This window comes from Calidris pugnax, unplaced genomic scaffold (genome assembly GCF_001431845.1).
Source record: "Calidris pugnax isolate Ruff unplaced genomic scaffold, ASM143184v1 scaffold44, whole genome shotgun sequence".
In the NCBI taxonomy this organism is placed as follows: domain Eukaryota; kingdom Metazoa; phylum Chordata; class Aves; order Charadriiformes; family Scolopacidae; genus Calidris; species Calidris pugnax.
The window spans coordinates 16324579-16340842 of record NW_015094506.1 but is presented as its reverse complement, the minus strand read 5'-3'; the positions used below and the strand labels follow the sequence as shown (position 1 = coordinate 16340842).

General features: G+C 38.1%; 1 protein-coding gene across 1 annotated transcript in view; it reads left to right on the top strand.

Moving 5' to 3' along the window:
- The window catches only part of OTOGL (otogelin-like), a 94062-nt gene that overhangs the window by 41039 nt on the left and 36759 nt on the right, over positions 1-16264 (top strand). The window contains exons 26-31 of the mRNA XM_014963313.1: positions 8279-8413; positions 8556-8576; positions 8834-8962; positions 10640-10759; positions 12939-13055; positions 15866-16022. Of these exons, the coding sequence (XP_014818799.1) occupies positions 8279-8413; positions 8556-8576; positions 8834-8962; positions 10640-10759; positions 12939-13055; positions 15866-16022 (679 nt within the window). The remainder of the gene's footprint in view (positions 1-8278; positions 8414-8555; positions 8577-8833; positions 8963-10639; positions 10760-12938; positions 13056-15865; positions 16023-16264) is intronic.

Genomic DNA, 16264 nt, shown 5'->3' with positions numbered 1-16264 from the left:
AAAGCAACAATTCTTCAGTTACACATCACACCTGAGGAAGTAAACACAGCTTTTATTCCATTGCTCTTATTGAGTATCTGTAATTTTTTTGTGCAGCTTTTTCCAACAAAATTTGTGCCAGGTAGCCACTCTGTAGATCCATGAAGCTGGAATGAAATAGTATTTTGCATAGTGTCTTTTGTAGCCTATTTGTAAGATTAATATGTTCTGCTCGCTGTTAGTCACCCTTTGGAGGACTAAAGCTGCAGGTTCATGGCTAAGCAACATTGTCAGGCTGACTATTCATAGTTAAGACAAATATTTTCTTTTAATAGACTCTGAAGATTTTAATGGGAAAGTAAATAATGTTGAATTTGAAATTACAAATGTTTCACATTGGAGACCTGACTCTAAAAGTAATTTTCATCTATTGAGGGAACAAAAATGTAACATAGGGTCCCAATCAGAATGCCTTTAATTTTTTAATTGACATATCTATTCCTCAAAGCCACATTCCAGCAAATAGTTTCATGAGTAAGTGATGTGCCAAAATATGTCCACTTAAAACACTTGTCGAATAATTTATAGCAACAGTAACTGTGTAGAAATACTGATGTGTTTCTTGACAATTTGCATGCAAATTTGTGTCCAAAAAAAGAGAGATTAAATTTCAGTGACAGTATTATTTACTGTGAATAGGTTACTCTGCTCTGGTTGCAAAGAACACCAACAGTTTTATTTTAATCAGTCCCATGATTTCAGAGGAAATCTTTCTGGATGGCCTCTTTTTTCTGGGTCTCTGGATGACCTGTAAGAGTCAGTAGTGAGCTCTCTGTGGGAGATAGTCCATTTCCATTCTTGTCTTCAGCTGGGAAGCACAGTGCTGAGATAACATTGGCTTTTACCTGTTTTTCTGTTTGTTCTACCCCTTCTGTGAGCAAAAGATTTGATTACAGTTGGCAATGGATTTATGCTCTGGTTCCATTTTCTCCAGATCAATGATTTCAGACTCAATTACCTCTACATGCCTTTCCGTCTCCACCACCTGATTCTCCAGACCATTAAATCATGCAGTGAATGAATCACTTTTATTCTCAAACAAAGGAAAGGTTTTTTTCAATTTGTGCAGATTAGCATGGAGGGCTTCCAGGAAAGGCTTGGGGAAAAGTTTCTTTCCATGAGAATGGCAGTTTGGAGGCTGTGTGTGCATGGTGTGACTCAGAAGTTGGATCCCCTTTCCGAAGACCTTGCCATTTAGCGACCACACAGCTTGAAGAAAGTGACCTTTTCACCTTAAATTTCTGCTTTTGGGTTAATGTTCAGCATCCAACAGCCCTTTCACTATACTGACTCTAGAATGTTATACTCTGGTGGCTGCCTGAAAAGGCAGTCACTGTAACAATGACTGCCTGAGTTGATTCACCGTTGGTGGGTACAGTTTTGTGGACTGTTGCCCATCTTCTGCTGATACAGCAGTAAAAGATGAGCAAAACCCAGCATCATGTGTTGCTGTTTCAAGAAGCTGTACAGTGTGTTGGCAGCAGTAAAATGAAAGCCTTTTGCTGTGTTTGAGGTGGGAGGATGCTCAGATTCATCACCTGTAGATGCTGCTTGGCAGTTTATGGCCACTGACTCTGGGTCTTGTCACTGAGTTACGAGAACTATGAATTAAATTTACTGTGGTTTAGGTCAGGATATGAGTATTTTTGTTTCTGAATACCTAGAAACTAAGCTTCAGCGTTGTAAATGAACACATTTAACATTTGTTATATTTATAAATAAAAGCTTTGTGGAGGTTCCAGCTTTCTAACTCCTGCCATCATTTGCTGCAACTCAGAAAAGGCAAATTTATCACCACAATGTCTTGTCCTTTTTCTGTAATGTTATGTTGTACTTTATCATTACAAGCAACAATGAAAAAATATTAGCATTTATCCTCCACTTATTAATAAAATAATACTAATAGTTTTCATATAAATACCTGCTTAGATCTTTAAAACTAACACCACCAACTGTGCTGCTGATTTGTGGTTTAGAATAGCTCATGTTGCAGAATGTGTTACTTGGAAAGAAGTGTCTGAATGTTCCCAAATCCTTAATCTTCAGCATATCTCATTTTTAATTAGAAAGGGATTGCAGTAATATGACCTGTGCAAAAGCCAAATCAGATACACAAGCAGGGAAAGCTAAGTAAATGAAACAAAGGAAAATCTGTTTTAAACGATCTTTTCTCAAATCTTTTAATACAGATCTCGTAAAATATAAAAAACAAAACCAAAACCTTTCCAGTGATCTCTATCTGGTTAATCAATTTTTTCAAAATTAGGAAACATTGACTCAGAACAGGGTTTTGAAGCATATAAAGTAAAATATTCCCTGTCTTGTACTTTTCATTTTTAGCAGTAGATTTAAAAAAATTACTTGGATCTTAAAAATATTATTGACAAAACCTCAGACCTCCCAACAACTCCATATTGCCATAAACGCTATGATAAAAAAACGATGTCTAACAAAGGATGCGTGATATAATGATTTATTTTTCCTATTGATTGTGTACATACACACAGATAGTTGTAATGCATCTTTCTCAAGAGCTGTTGAGAGTTTATTCTGCCTGAGGTGTATCCATTCGGGAAGTCACTTTTAAAGAAATAGGAAAGAGTTATAGTGGATGCATTAGCAGACATCTGGAAGTTGTTTGAGGGTGAGTCAGTAGCTGGAATAATCCCCCTCCCTTTGAATTTGCATCAGTGAATCTACTCAATCATGTTGCTCTTCTCCATTTCTACTCAACTGCGCTGCAGTGCTAGAAATGTGTCATATCTTACAAGTGTATAGCAAGTTTCTTTGGCATATTTTAAGTGAAAATAATCACATAATCTGCAGCTCTGTAGAAGACGCTGAGGAAAAGAGAATTTATGTGCATGTGTGTGTGCATGAGCAATTTTGGTCTTAGGTTCTTAGCTCTTAAATGTTTTTGTTTTCTTTTCTTTTTTTGTTTTGTTTTGTTGTTGTTTGTTTGGTTTTTTTAAGCATTTGTATGGAAATACATAATACCACTGGAAAAATAAGCACTATTACTATCCATTTCCTCTCTCCTACAAGAGAAGCACCTACTACCTCTCCTGTAATATTGTTTCCCGACTTTCATGTTCAGTTCCAAGATGAGACAATGTGCATCAGTGCCATCTGCTGACTCCGAGCAATATTGCTCCAATTGAATAGCTATGGGGAAAAGCATTTGACGATAATAATTTGTACAGGATGCAAAAGCAAGGATTAAATACAGTTTCACAGAATGTGTATATATAATTTTGAAATGGAACAGAAGAAATTGTCACATCAACAAAACGAAAGAAGCCTTCTAATACAAGGCGTTTCTTGGTGTAAATTGTGACTGAGTTTTGCATGATAAATGTGTTTTCACAGGTTATCTGGACATCACCCCCACCTCCCATAAAATTGCAAAAGAAACTTACAGGGCAAGATCATGTCAGGTGCCAAGATATTTTTCTGCTCTTCAAAACCACTTCAATATTTATGCCTAAATGCTCACTAAATCTGGGCTAAGATGATAGAAATCGAGTTATCCTAGGATCAAGCTCACTAGAATTAATAGTTTCAAATGTCAAGTTCCTTCAGAAGAACCTCAAAGCCCAATAAACAATGAACCAAACTAATTCTGAGTTTTCATAAAATTTCTCAAAAGTTTAAGTCTGAAGGGAGCTAATGGTATCTCCCTGAAACTATGTAGGAAGGAGAAAACAAATTCTACTTCTTAAACTACTGTATATTTTTTCAGTATGTTTAGAGGTTTTTGTGTTGTTTGTGCATGTGGCTATCTATATATAAACTTCTAAAGAGTCATTAAACCAAAAGTAAAATAGGATTAATCTATCTCTATTCAGTTCCCAGTATGTCCCTAGATGCTTTTATGGCTGGCCTAGTTTGCAAGTCATTGTATTGTAGGGAGCAAAACCAAAAGAAACAGGGAAATCAGGGTATTAAGAAAAAAAAGAATGAGTCTTTACACTGAACAGTTAGAGAGATTTTAATGAAGCTTTCAAAGAAGATAAATATGACCACTTTTAAATTGCCTTCTCCTAGGCTGCATTTTGACTATGTAAGCACACTGCACAGTATTGTTATTGGTTGAGAGTGATAGAAAATTTCTAACAGGATATTGAAATAGAAAGTTTCTAACAAAAATAAACCCTAGCATTCCCAAGCACTACTTAAAAAAAAAAAAAAAAAAAAAGGAAAAAAAAAAGCAGGGAAAGCAGGGCTTTGCTTTTTTCAGCTAGGAAGAAATATGGAAAAAAAGTGCAGTGAAGTCTAGAAAAAAAATGTCCTGAGAAGTGGGACTGACAATGAGCTTTTGACTGACTGCCCAGAGCTGTGACTCTGTCTTCTCTGTTGCTTGGCAACTCCATGTTATCACAAAGAAACTGATATTAAGTTGGAACAGGCTGGATATGGTAATTTACGTGGGAAGATACTCTTGCAGTGGGAAAACCATTTTATTTCTAGTTTCTGTCAGCATAAGTAGGTTTCACATGATGAACTGTAGTACATCCCCTGTTGGCTGCATTTTACCTAAAAAGGTAAAGAGAGACTCTGCCTTGGAAAGAGACTGTGCAGAAAAAAAAAAAAAGAAAAGAAAACCAACAAAAAACCCCACCTTGTTATTTATTGGACTTGCTCCTGGTGTCTACTCAGACATTTCTTCCAGCGGCAGTGACAAAAGATTGTTTTCATACCTGTGTGGATCCAGTGCAGATTAGAAAGATGGAACTCGATTACTATCATTTGTACTATCACAGTCCCTAAGAGCTGTCAAGATTTGCTCAAGACCTCACTGTCTTATACAAACATTAAAAGATGATCCTCATTTACTCTAAATAGCCCCTGTTCTTTCTTTTGCATTGGCAATAGTTAAGTGCTAAGTTTCATCTACACTTTATTTCTTCCCTGCTGAAAGATGGGACTGCACATGTAGCAGTTACAGAATAATGTGAAGACTATGTTAGAAACTGTCACTCCACTTTGAATTTGGCTGGTAGTGTATGGCTGGGAAAGGACTCAATTTGTATTGAGGTGTATGAAGAGAATGGAGAGGGTATATATGTAAAGCAAATCTTACAGTGAAAGCTTTGAGCCACAAGAGGTACATAATCCATAATGGTGCTTTTATTTTTGGGTTTAGGTCTAAGTCCAATTTAGAAAAAGAGAAAGCACAGAAGATTTGTGATTTAATGCAAAGCCCTTTTTCTTAAATGTCTGGTTTACTCATAGATCTACTGAACCGCCACCACGGTATCTCTGCATTTCCATCCTGCGTCACTTCTAGCAATTTAATACCAACATGCAGTCCTACAAGTAAGGAAGTACTTCACAGGTCTTGAGGACTCCCTATTCTGGCTTTGGTCAGCAAAACACTCCTTGTCTCCAGGCTTCTCTCTACTGCAGAGTTAACTTGAAGTATAACTCAACTTTTGCCCTTGGCTCAAATCCCAACCATACACAAAAACTTCTGACTTGAGTATGCTTATGTTGTTCTGCTGAAGGGATTGGCCTGAACTGTCAGAAGGCACAGGCAGCAGTTTCAATTAACATAGCTAATACAGCTACCCACTGCTGCTCCAAGAACTTGTCTTCATTGCCAAAAAAGGTGTATTTTACTGTCGGGTAATTAGCCTGAATTAACTATCCTTATTTAAAATAAAGCCCTCCATCACTTTTCTTATGGTGAAGACATTGCTTCCCTATTAACTCAGAGTGTCCTCTTTTGCTGAGGCTAAGCTAACTGAAGAGGAATGAACTCTGCAATGAAAACAGCCCACAGTGTCCTAGGCATCAAATAGACCCACAGACTGCAAGCAAAGTCCTTTTCTGAACTGACTCATGGTGGGGAGGTGGCTTCTTTGCTCGCTTTTCATTTGGCCAGCACAGAATGTATCAGCTTGCATCCTATCTACCAAACTAATGAGTTTGTCTCCTTTTTAATTTACCACATCACCTCCAATAAATCCAAAAATGCTTTGGGCTGTTATCTGACTTGGAGGGGAATAATTACTGGACTGACTCCAGCCGCAAGCCTGGCTTAATTAAAACACAGTGTATTTCCCAAAAAGGTAGTGACCAATATTATTCTGAGTGCAACCTAAACCAACTTTACAACAGAATGGAACAGATGAACTTTGCTTTACCCTGAAGCTTTCAGTACTTAAACTGAGCTCCCCTGCTAAATCATAAAGAACTGATTTCCTACACCCCCTTACCACCACCAGCTAGTGGCTAACTTTACCCACCTTAACTGTTGTCTTTTAAGATAACAGCTAACACATACCACCTGTTTCTTAAGCCCTGGCATTAGGGTAACATAAAGCTTGCAGGCAGTCTCCCACACCTTATGTTCATTGCATTTGCTCACGCTGCAGAGTGTTTTCTATGCCAATGAGTAGCATCCTCTGGCTTGTGGATGATGCTACACTAATGGCAGCAAAGCTGTAGCACCTCATCTGTGTGGCAACAAAAATACTTCTACACTTCCTGTCATCTAGGGTTGGGTGTCTTGTTTTGTTTTGTAAGATTGAAAGTGTTGTTTAAACAGTTTGGTCACTATGATTTTATTAAGGAAAAAAGTAATTCCTTCCCATATTTTCTGTATGCAGTATTTCTCACTGGTGAGGAAAACCTGCTGATGTGTTGTTTTTTATTCTTGCATTTTGGTGAACACAGAACAAACAAGGGCACAAATGTGAGACAGACAAGGAGAAGTTAGGAGCGTGTACCCAGCACCTTTCAGGGGTACACTGGCCGAGCGAGAGGCACATCGACCAAGGGAGGGAGCAAAGCTCTGGGGAGTCATGCTGCAGGCACTAACCAAAGTAAGAGTTCCCTCCCATTGCGGCCAATTGGAGCTCTCTAATAGCATTGCTAGGAGCCAAGAGGAGTTCCCAGGACTGGGCAACTGCTGAAGCCACCATTCCTATCCTGCCCACTATGCTCATTAGCACCTGCAATTAGTTTCAGCTAGTCATAGTCTCAGAGAGTATTTAAAGAAGGGTTGGAGTAAGAAAAGTTTAATCATCTTTTTGTTTTCAGCACTACCTAAGTGTCTCATATAAGACTGGATGACTTAACAGGTGAGATATATAGTTTGCCACCTCCAAGATTATTATTTTATATCTGTCTCAGGTTTGTAATGACTGTTGGACTGAATTTGATCAAAAATTAAACTGAATTCAGAAGCACTATTACTGACTTATATTAATGTTGTGAAGTTAACTCTCTCAAGTCTTTTCTATAGTTGTGGCTTCTTGTTGACTTGCAAGGATTGGTACAGATATGAACTGAAAGGCAAATTAAAATAAGAAATAATAAGAGTAACTGAACTTTATTTTTGATAGTGGTAGTGGCATCAGCTCTGAAAATACAGCTGATTTCCTTTGTTCTAGTACCAATCCTAGCATGGGAAATTCCAAGGTGCATGTGTTTCCCTCTGGGTACAGAAGAACCACGGAAGTTGCAGGTGAATAAACAAACACATTTAGCCAAGGTGCAAAAGTGATTTTATGTGCTGAGAATGCAAAGTTAATTTAGAGGCTGGAGAGCAAGCAGATATGGGATTGGGAAGGTAGTAAATCTGAATTTTGAGTACTAAAACACCAGTGAATCACAAGACAACAGAGTAGGCAAATCTTCCAAATGTTAAAGAAAAAAGGCACAAACAAACATATCAGCAGAAACCTTTGCCCCCTCCAATAACACTGAGTATGACTCATGGTTTTGTGAATTTTGATGGGTGGTAGTACAAAATCTTTTCTACCATCTACTACTGATGGATGGTAGGTTTCTTGGTTTTAAAAATACTAAAACAGCTTGATCTCAAGTACCTTGGTTTAAAAATAAAGTTCTTTTTATAGCATGTCTTGATTTTGACAACCAAACTGTGCAGTAAATACTGGATTCCACATATGAGCACATTTCAAAAGCCTAAGCTAGATTCTTATTTTAGGGATAGGCTGATCTTCTGAGTTTGTGAAGTCCTTAGAAAGAGGACTCACAGCTGAATGTAATGGTTCTTTGCGTTTAAGCCCAAAGTTTGAGTTGGTTGTAGGTTCGCCTTTGAATTTAAAAATGCATTCCCTTGTTTGATAGCTTTTCTTAAATTTAATTTGTAAGATGTGTAAGTACTAAGTCATCCATCTTTCTGTGATGGTGACCCTGGAATAAATCTGCAGAAGTGAAATGCAATTGAATCTATAAGTCAAATGCTTTCTTCTTTGTATTGCAGAGCACAGATAACTCAAATATATCTATAATTGCTCAGAACAAAAGGTGCTTTGACAATGATATTGTTTGCTCGAAGAATGTGTTCATCACTGTTGGAGACACTGAGATTTATTTTAGTGAATCTTCTGAGAAGCAGGTTAGTTATTTTTTTTCCTTTTTGGGTTGCTCTTAACGTTAAACATTGTAAAGTTACAACTCTAAAGGAGCATGTTTTTGGAAAACATCTCTCAGTTTGAGTCACCATAGAGCTTAGGCCTGGATAAAAGAGCAGGTTGCAGGAAATATCTTATTTTTTCATTGTTTTTTTTTCAAGTTCTGCTCTACTAAGAGGCCTGCTCAAAAGCCTCAAGCAGTCAAAGCATATTGGCATTTGTTTCTTTCCACTTGGTTTTGAAAGGGAAACCAGAGTACAAAAACAAAGCAAATTGGAATGATTGAAAAGTCAAATTATCACAGTTTTAAACAACACTTCTACTAATATTACTTACTCACCTATGTGTTAAAGATAAAGATCTTAATAAATATTCATTTCTGTCAGAAGACCTTAAGGGGACAGGAAAACAGATCTAACTACCAGCTTTGGAAGGCTGGATATTATACTGTGATACACTTTCCAGAACAGGACATTACAATTCTGTGGGATAAGAAGACAATGATGCATGTTAAAGTTGGACCTCGATGGAAGGTGAGCCAGAATAAAAGCTGGAGATTTTGTGTAGTTCTTGGTGTTACTAATGTGATTTCATATTGGAAAACTGTGATTGTCTTTTCTTTGTTACTAAGTTTCCTGGTTACATAGCTGTTTGTCATGGTGCTTAGCTGCTGGCATTTCCCAGGTGAGAAAAGATGGAGGATGCGATGTAATGGCTGGACTCCTGAAGATAAGGGGTGGTTCCTACATGCACGTTTACTCTATTGCTCCACACATTGCAACCTTGCAAATATGCAGTGATTCAGCTCTGACCCAAAGTTACTTTGGGGGTGGGAAGAGAGGGTGAGTTTTGAGTTATACCCAGTTCACTGCATGTTTCTGTAGTTGCTGAGGCCAACGGAAAAGAAGCTTCTGTATCTAGTGACATGAAAGATGGCAGGTTTGTAGCACAGATTGGATTAAGCTGATGAGGGCACTGCACCCTGAGATGTAGTAGAGGCTGTTGAGATGAACAGATGGAGTCGCATCCTGAGTTTAAATTAAGAAAACAAGATATAGGAAAGGATCTAGACAAAACCTGACATTTAAACCTAGTAAGTACAGTGAAAGAGTTCAGCCACGATGCAGGGAAGAATATGAGGCTCCTTCTGTTGCCAGTTGCTCTTCTTTGTTCCATTCCTTCACTATCACCTGCCCTGGTGTCTCTGCAACTCAGTCTTTGGGTCCTGGCAGAGTAACCTTATCTGCACATTTGATGCTTATGTTCCTGCTTTGTCTCAACCATCAACACACATATTGAGAGGGGGCTCTTTCGAGTAAAGAAGGCATTTTATGGTAGAATACGATATCAATTTTTTTGACCTGTAAGTCAAAGTTACAATGACCATCTAATTTGGTTTTAAAGCAACATTATTATAGGCTTTTGTCCCAGTAGCTCACTTCACATACGAGCAGATTTATCAGCCATTAATACACTTAGTGTGAAAAAATTCTTCTGTTTTTGATTAAGTGAACAAGGAGCTGAGTTCTACAGGTTGCATGTAGGGGCACAAATACTTAAAGCTTTTTCTGTTTCCAATGACTGTTTCTTCCAGAGACTCCAGTTTGGTAAGATGATGTCTACAGCAGACTTTCAGGAAAAAGAATCCATTAGAATGAGCCACAGCACCCTAGAAATCCAACTCCACATTTTACTATTGTGCAGAAATATCGTTTTCTCTATGTATCTATATGTCTATACATGCATATGTACTTTTTCCATTGCTAGCACATGCCCCAACACACGAAAGTTGTAGCTGTCTCTTTTGTAACTGCTGTTACAAATGTTCTTGCTATTGTGAGCTAAAATTAGAGGCAGCAAGCTTTAATGACAACAACTAGTCAGGCTTCACAAACATAAGGTAATCCACCTGAACTCTTGATTTTTGGTCTGGATGCACTACTAAGCTTTCAGAAAAAAAAATACGACTAGATTCCAGTCCCTTTTCACATGCTGACAGTAAGAACAGATTCTGGAAAACAGGAAGGAAAAAAAGGAAAAAAATTAACTTCTATTAAAAATTATTCGCAATATGGAACTGCAAGCATAGCAGACTGTCAGATATTTTCAAAGTGTAAGTTAGAGTTGCATTCACCTTTTCCAGTTTAAGGATGTTTTATTCCACATGTCATTTTGGTACATGTAGAAAAGTAATCCTCCTTCTCTTTTAGGGTAAACTGGCAGGTTTGTGTGGAAACTTTGACAAATATACTTCAAATGATCTGACTACATCAAACAACATGGAGGTGAGAAATGCACAGGTGTTTGGAGACAGCTGGGTATTAGGACAGGTAAGTCCCATGTCCAGTAAAAATTTATAAAAAAAGGATGATAATTTCTAAATGAACATGTAATAAGCACATGATGTACAGGGATTTCTCTAAATTCATTGTCAGTGTATAAGAGGAAATTTTAATTTTTATGTCTGTGGATGTGAAATGTGTTAATAATGTCTTATGTCATAACAAACATATACTGCTTTTAAATAAAACCAAACAAACTCTGGGGAAGAATATATTTTTCTTTATATAAGATAATTATCATAGCTGTCAGGATTTCAGTTTTCTAAAAAGTTATTTGTGTTCCTTCTGATATTTTGGATTTGACCCAATTTCAAAAACAACTGCCTCCTCTGGTGTTGGAGACATCAGGATCTTGAAAGTAAATAGAGTCTGAACTCTGGAAAAAATGGTCTAGAAAAAGGTTTCTTTCTGAACACTGAGAAAAAAATTCATGATTTCTTTTAGTTGCAGTCTGTAAACAGAGAACAAACTGATGAAGCAGTGGTCAGGAAGGGATGAGACAGAAAAGGTTCAGAACAGCAACAGGCACAACCCAGTATGGAAACTTGGTTTCTGAGGAGAAGGGAAGAGGATGTAGAGAGTGGATGACCACAACTGTGTTTTATAGCACAAGAGAATAGGTATTTTACTGATTTGTGCTGAGAAGATGGAACATTTTAAAGCCTTGTGAATCTCCTGGAAAATCAGTATTTGTAAAGCACTCCCTTAAGATGTCTGTGAGAATCATTTTTTAATCTGTTCCCTTCTTGACTCACAGCAGGAAATTGAACCAAAATCTCTCACCTCACGAAAGAATATTATATTTATTCTACTTTGGAGTAAAGATTTTGGGACTTCTTTTCCTCAATATCCCCCTTTGGTTCTATTTTGCTCTACATAAAATGTTTAAATTATGTGAGCAAGCAAGGAAAACATGTAATGTTGGTGATTATACTGCTCATCTAAAAGGTGGTACGTAAGGAAATATGTAAATACTTTATATGGAGTGTATGAATTTTTCTTTTCCAATGTATCGGTTCAGTGTCTTCTTTAAAAAAGTGTGTAGTGTTTGCACAGCACATTAACTTCTAGAATGTTATGATCTTTGATTATGCAGCCCATACTTGCACTTGCCTTTTTGTGGCCATATATATTTTTTTTTGTAATTTTTTTTTTTTTAGTAAAATCTCATGTAATCTTCTGTTTGGCATCGCAGGCAGCCTGTGCTCAGCCAGACTTGACACTTCATCTGCCTCCGCAGTAGGTGCTAGGGATTTTTTTTTTTTTTTCAGAAAGGACCTTTGGCTTGGTCATCTTTTTTGCAAAATCTAAATACTGTAAAGGGATATTTGATAGGTGGAGGCCTAGAACCCAACGCTGCTACTGGCAAATGTTCTTGCCTTGGCAGTCTGAAGCGTGGGAAGTTTCCAGGGTTTCTTGCTCCTGGGAGCGGCAGCACGTTTCCCCATGGCAGCATCCGAGCATCCGTGTAGGAGGGCAGCAGAGCTGGGTGACTGCACTGCAGCTGAGGCTGCTCTGGGACACCCCAATGCTGCCTGTGGATCTACTGTTACCTCCTCCTGGGCTTCCCTGCTGCACCAAAGGGAGTATGGTTTTGGAGGAACTTGTGTTTTCTGAGCTGAGTGTTGCTTTGTGACATCTTTCTGCTAGTTTGTTTTTCTTGCTAAAGAGAGACTTTAAGAGAGGGAGTTATATCTCAGCCATTTTTGAGTTATCGCGATGATCTTTGACTCTATTCTTTTTTTTTTTTTATGAGTTACTCTCTTCCTACCGCTGCTTCTTTATTGGAAGTTACAGGGCTAAAGCCATCTGTAGTACGACTCCATTTAAAGTCACTGCAAAACCACCAGGGATAGATTTGGACCATGTATTTGTTTGTGATGTTACAGTTGGTTGCTCTGGTAATGATTATAATGTGTCACAAAGAAAACATTTTGTCTTTATGCGTTGAGCAGACAGCAGGAACACTTTAGTACTTCAGAACAAAACACAAGGATTCTTTTTTGTGCAAATGTTTTCGATTATAACAAATCAGGGAAAGGGGAAGATGAAGAAAATAGCATTTAAACATAATTTTGTTTTCTGAGTATGCAGGTATAGTGCACCTGAGTCCATGGTAAACATACCTCCATATAAAATGTTTGTGGTATTTTTTCTTGTTTTTAAGTGCAAGAGCCCAAATGAAACACTAAGGCCATGTGAGGTACATCAGAGCAAGTTCCCTTATGCCAAAAAGGAATGCTCAATTTTATACAGTGATGTTTTTGCACCTTGTCGCAATGTGGTAAGTTTATTAAATATCCAAGATGCACTCTCAAGTAGGAAAATATTAAAATTCCAGTAATTAATTTCTTCTTGCCACTCTCCTCAGTCTGAATACTGTGGAGATTACGGAGTAGAGCCCTGCAAGTACTTCTACATGGGTGGGCTATGTTTACGCAGAGCTCTTCGTTCCTTTCAAGACTGGAGCCTAAACATAATAGTGATAACTGGGAGCCATGAGTTAGTAGACTGGATAATCAAGGTTCTGTTCTCTTTAGGTTTTATTTATATCCTTTATTTATATAGGTAACTTAATTTTTAAGATTTTTGTATATATTGCAGGATTCTAAAATAAGCATTTGTGTAATGTACCTACAGCTTATCTCAAACTGTTTTGTTTTGTTAACTGTTCTGCTCAGTATAGAAAGAAAGATGAGAGTGAGATTTCAGCTTCAGAGCTATCAGGATTTTTAACTGGCTGAAAGCTTAACATCTGCTTTTTATCAAAACTCTGAGGTATGGTGTCCTTGTTTTCCCAATACCTGGCTGAGCCTGGGATTTGAGTTACAAGAATGTCTTAAGTTCATTCTAGGTGAGATGGGTACAATAGCTTGTCTGAGAATCTTTAATTCCATTTTAGGGCACCTTCTATCAACATAAGACATGCTCTACACAATTTTTCCTATTTCTGATTTTAGCTTCCCACTGGTATTTAGTTATCCAAGATGTTTCTTTACACCTGTGCAAGCAAGACCCATTATGATATTTGGTCTCAGTCTCTTATTTTCTTTATGGCTATTAATACTAAATGAGATCATTAGATGTCCCAGCTGAACCTCCTGACTTTCAGGACTGAAGTTTGATATCAACATGCTTTGGAATTTGCCTGAGGAGGAGGTTGTAGTAGCTTAACCCGAGAGATTTATTAATGTTAACTTTAGTTACTATGTAAAGAATTTTTTGAGCATGTGCCTGAGAACATAGTGATGACTGCATTTTCGAAGTAGAAAGTAATAAATAAAAATGGAACTTTTGAGAGTTTTTAAGGAGCTGTATTATAATAACTCATAAAGAGAGATACTTCCTCTTGAACATTCATTTTCTATATCTTATCCACGTTGTGATTAAAATTTGCAAACACTATGCCAAAAATTTAGCATAATTATGTTAAAAAATGCATGTCAGGTACAAAACATGTCATTTAATTAGGAGTTGAGTATTTTCACATGCACATATCTGTCCTGTATGGGACAGCCTGTAAAACAAGCACCTTTCAGGTGCTTTTACGACCTATTTGTCAACATGTGAAAATATGACTCTTACAAATGTAATATAAAGTGACTTCCTGTCAAGGATATCTGCAACTGACCAGCTGCATGGGTGGGGAACTGGGTACTGAGGGGAAAAGTCCAAGCAGAGACTGACACTGGGGGCATAGAAGAAACAGAAAGTGGTGGTGTGGATTTGAGGACATTCTTGAAGCAGCGCTTTTACAGTTGTTCCTGTTGGGCAGGTGGTGGAGGGTCCTGTTGTCCATGGAGGCAAGCTCTTGCCTATGGGACAGGTGGCCTCAGAGTTCAGCTGAGGCTGGAAAATCCCGTTTTTAGGGAGACAAAATCTTGCATCAGTGGTTGGCAGTGACTGATGGATTGCAGTTGCCTGGCTGAGCGCTGAACTTAGCAGGAGCTGAGAAGCCTTCACGCTCACAGAAAAAAAGGGTCTTCCTTATAACTGCTGAACTCAGCAGGAGCTTTGACCTGAGGCTCTCAGCTTGTCACAACATCAGGATGTTGCTGACCTATGGAGAGATGCTGTCCTGCAGATATAAGAGACGGGTTCTGCTCTTTGGAGCCAATCTGCTGTTTGGTGGTTTCTGTGAAGTTATTACAGCCATTTTCAATGGAGCTAATACTTGTGCCTCCCACTCCAGGGTATCCCTGTTTTCAAAATAAGAAAAACAATGAAAGCAAAATGGCATCTCTCACCACTGAAGACAGAAAGTCTTCATATCTTTGCCAGCTTCTAGCAAGTGCCAGCTGAAAAGCTGTCTCCATGCTAGATAAGTGCTGCTTTATTACTGTGATGGTATTTCTGTAAACTGACAAGTGCCATTTGAGGGCTCTACAGCTGAGCTAGACCAGAGTCTAAAAATGAGTTTTAACCAAAGAGAAGCATTGCTTTATACATTCCATGTGTTGAGTAAGAACACTATTTTAGAAATGTTGCTCAACATTACAAAAAAGATGATTATGACCTAAGAAATAACGTATCACGTAAAACCATGAAATAATGTGATAGGATTTTAGAGTGGGGAAGTGGATTTCTGATCTAATTAAGGTTTGTGACATTCTGCAAAATGTCACCAGTGTGGTCAAGCTTTCTTTCTCTTACAAAAGCCCCTCTACAAATTATAACTTTAATTATTTGATACTCAGAGCTGCAGCTCTAACTTTATTGTTCATGCAAAACTGACAGGATGACTATAGATGGCAGCAGTTGCTTTATAAATACACAGAAATGCCAGCTTCAATGTCCTCTCCAAAACTGATGAACAGCAAGTGTGTGGACAGACAAACTTGTTAATAGTCACTGAATGAAAATTTTCTCTTGGCCTATAATAATAATAGGTACAAGCTGATCATTTAAAGCATACTTTTTGTATAGGAATGTACCCAAATCTTAGGAAATGCCTTATTTCTGTGTTAAGTTCTTTCAGACAATCCAGAGGTAGCACTCCTGCTGAAAATGGAGTGATAAGAATTTGTACAGCTCATGCAATTAATTTACCAGCCCTGTTCCTTTTTTTTTTTCTTTTTTTTTTTTTCCCCCCAGATTGATGTGACTTCTTTCGTCAAAAATTGTCACACAGACACGTGCAACTGCAATCTTGGCGGGGACTGCGAGTGCTTGTGTACCAGCATTGCAGCTTATGCCCACAAGTGTTGCCAGCAAGGAGCAGCCATTCACTGGCGATCTCCTTCCCTCTGTGGTACGTACCTGTGCTGGCCTCACGCCCGAGCTCATCCGGGGTACCTTCCGACTTTCCCTGCCCAAATATGACAGAAGCAGGTGGATAATAAATGTACTACTTCACGTTTTTCAAACTGTCTTTATTTTAGCTGTTAGTCTTATATATTGAGATTTGCTGTCTTACTCAAGAGTACTGCCTGTGTTCAGGGTATGCCAGTATGGGGGCCACTGGAAAGGCACTGGTGTACCAGATCTGGGGTA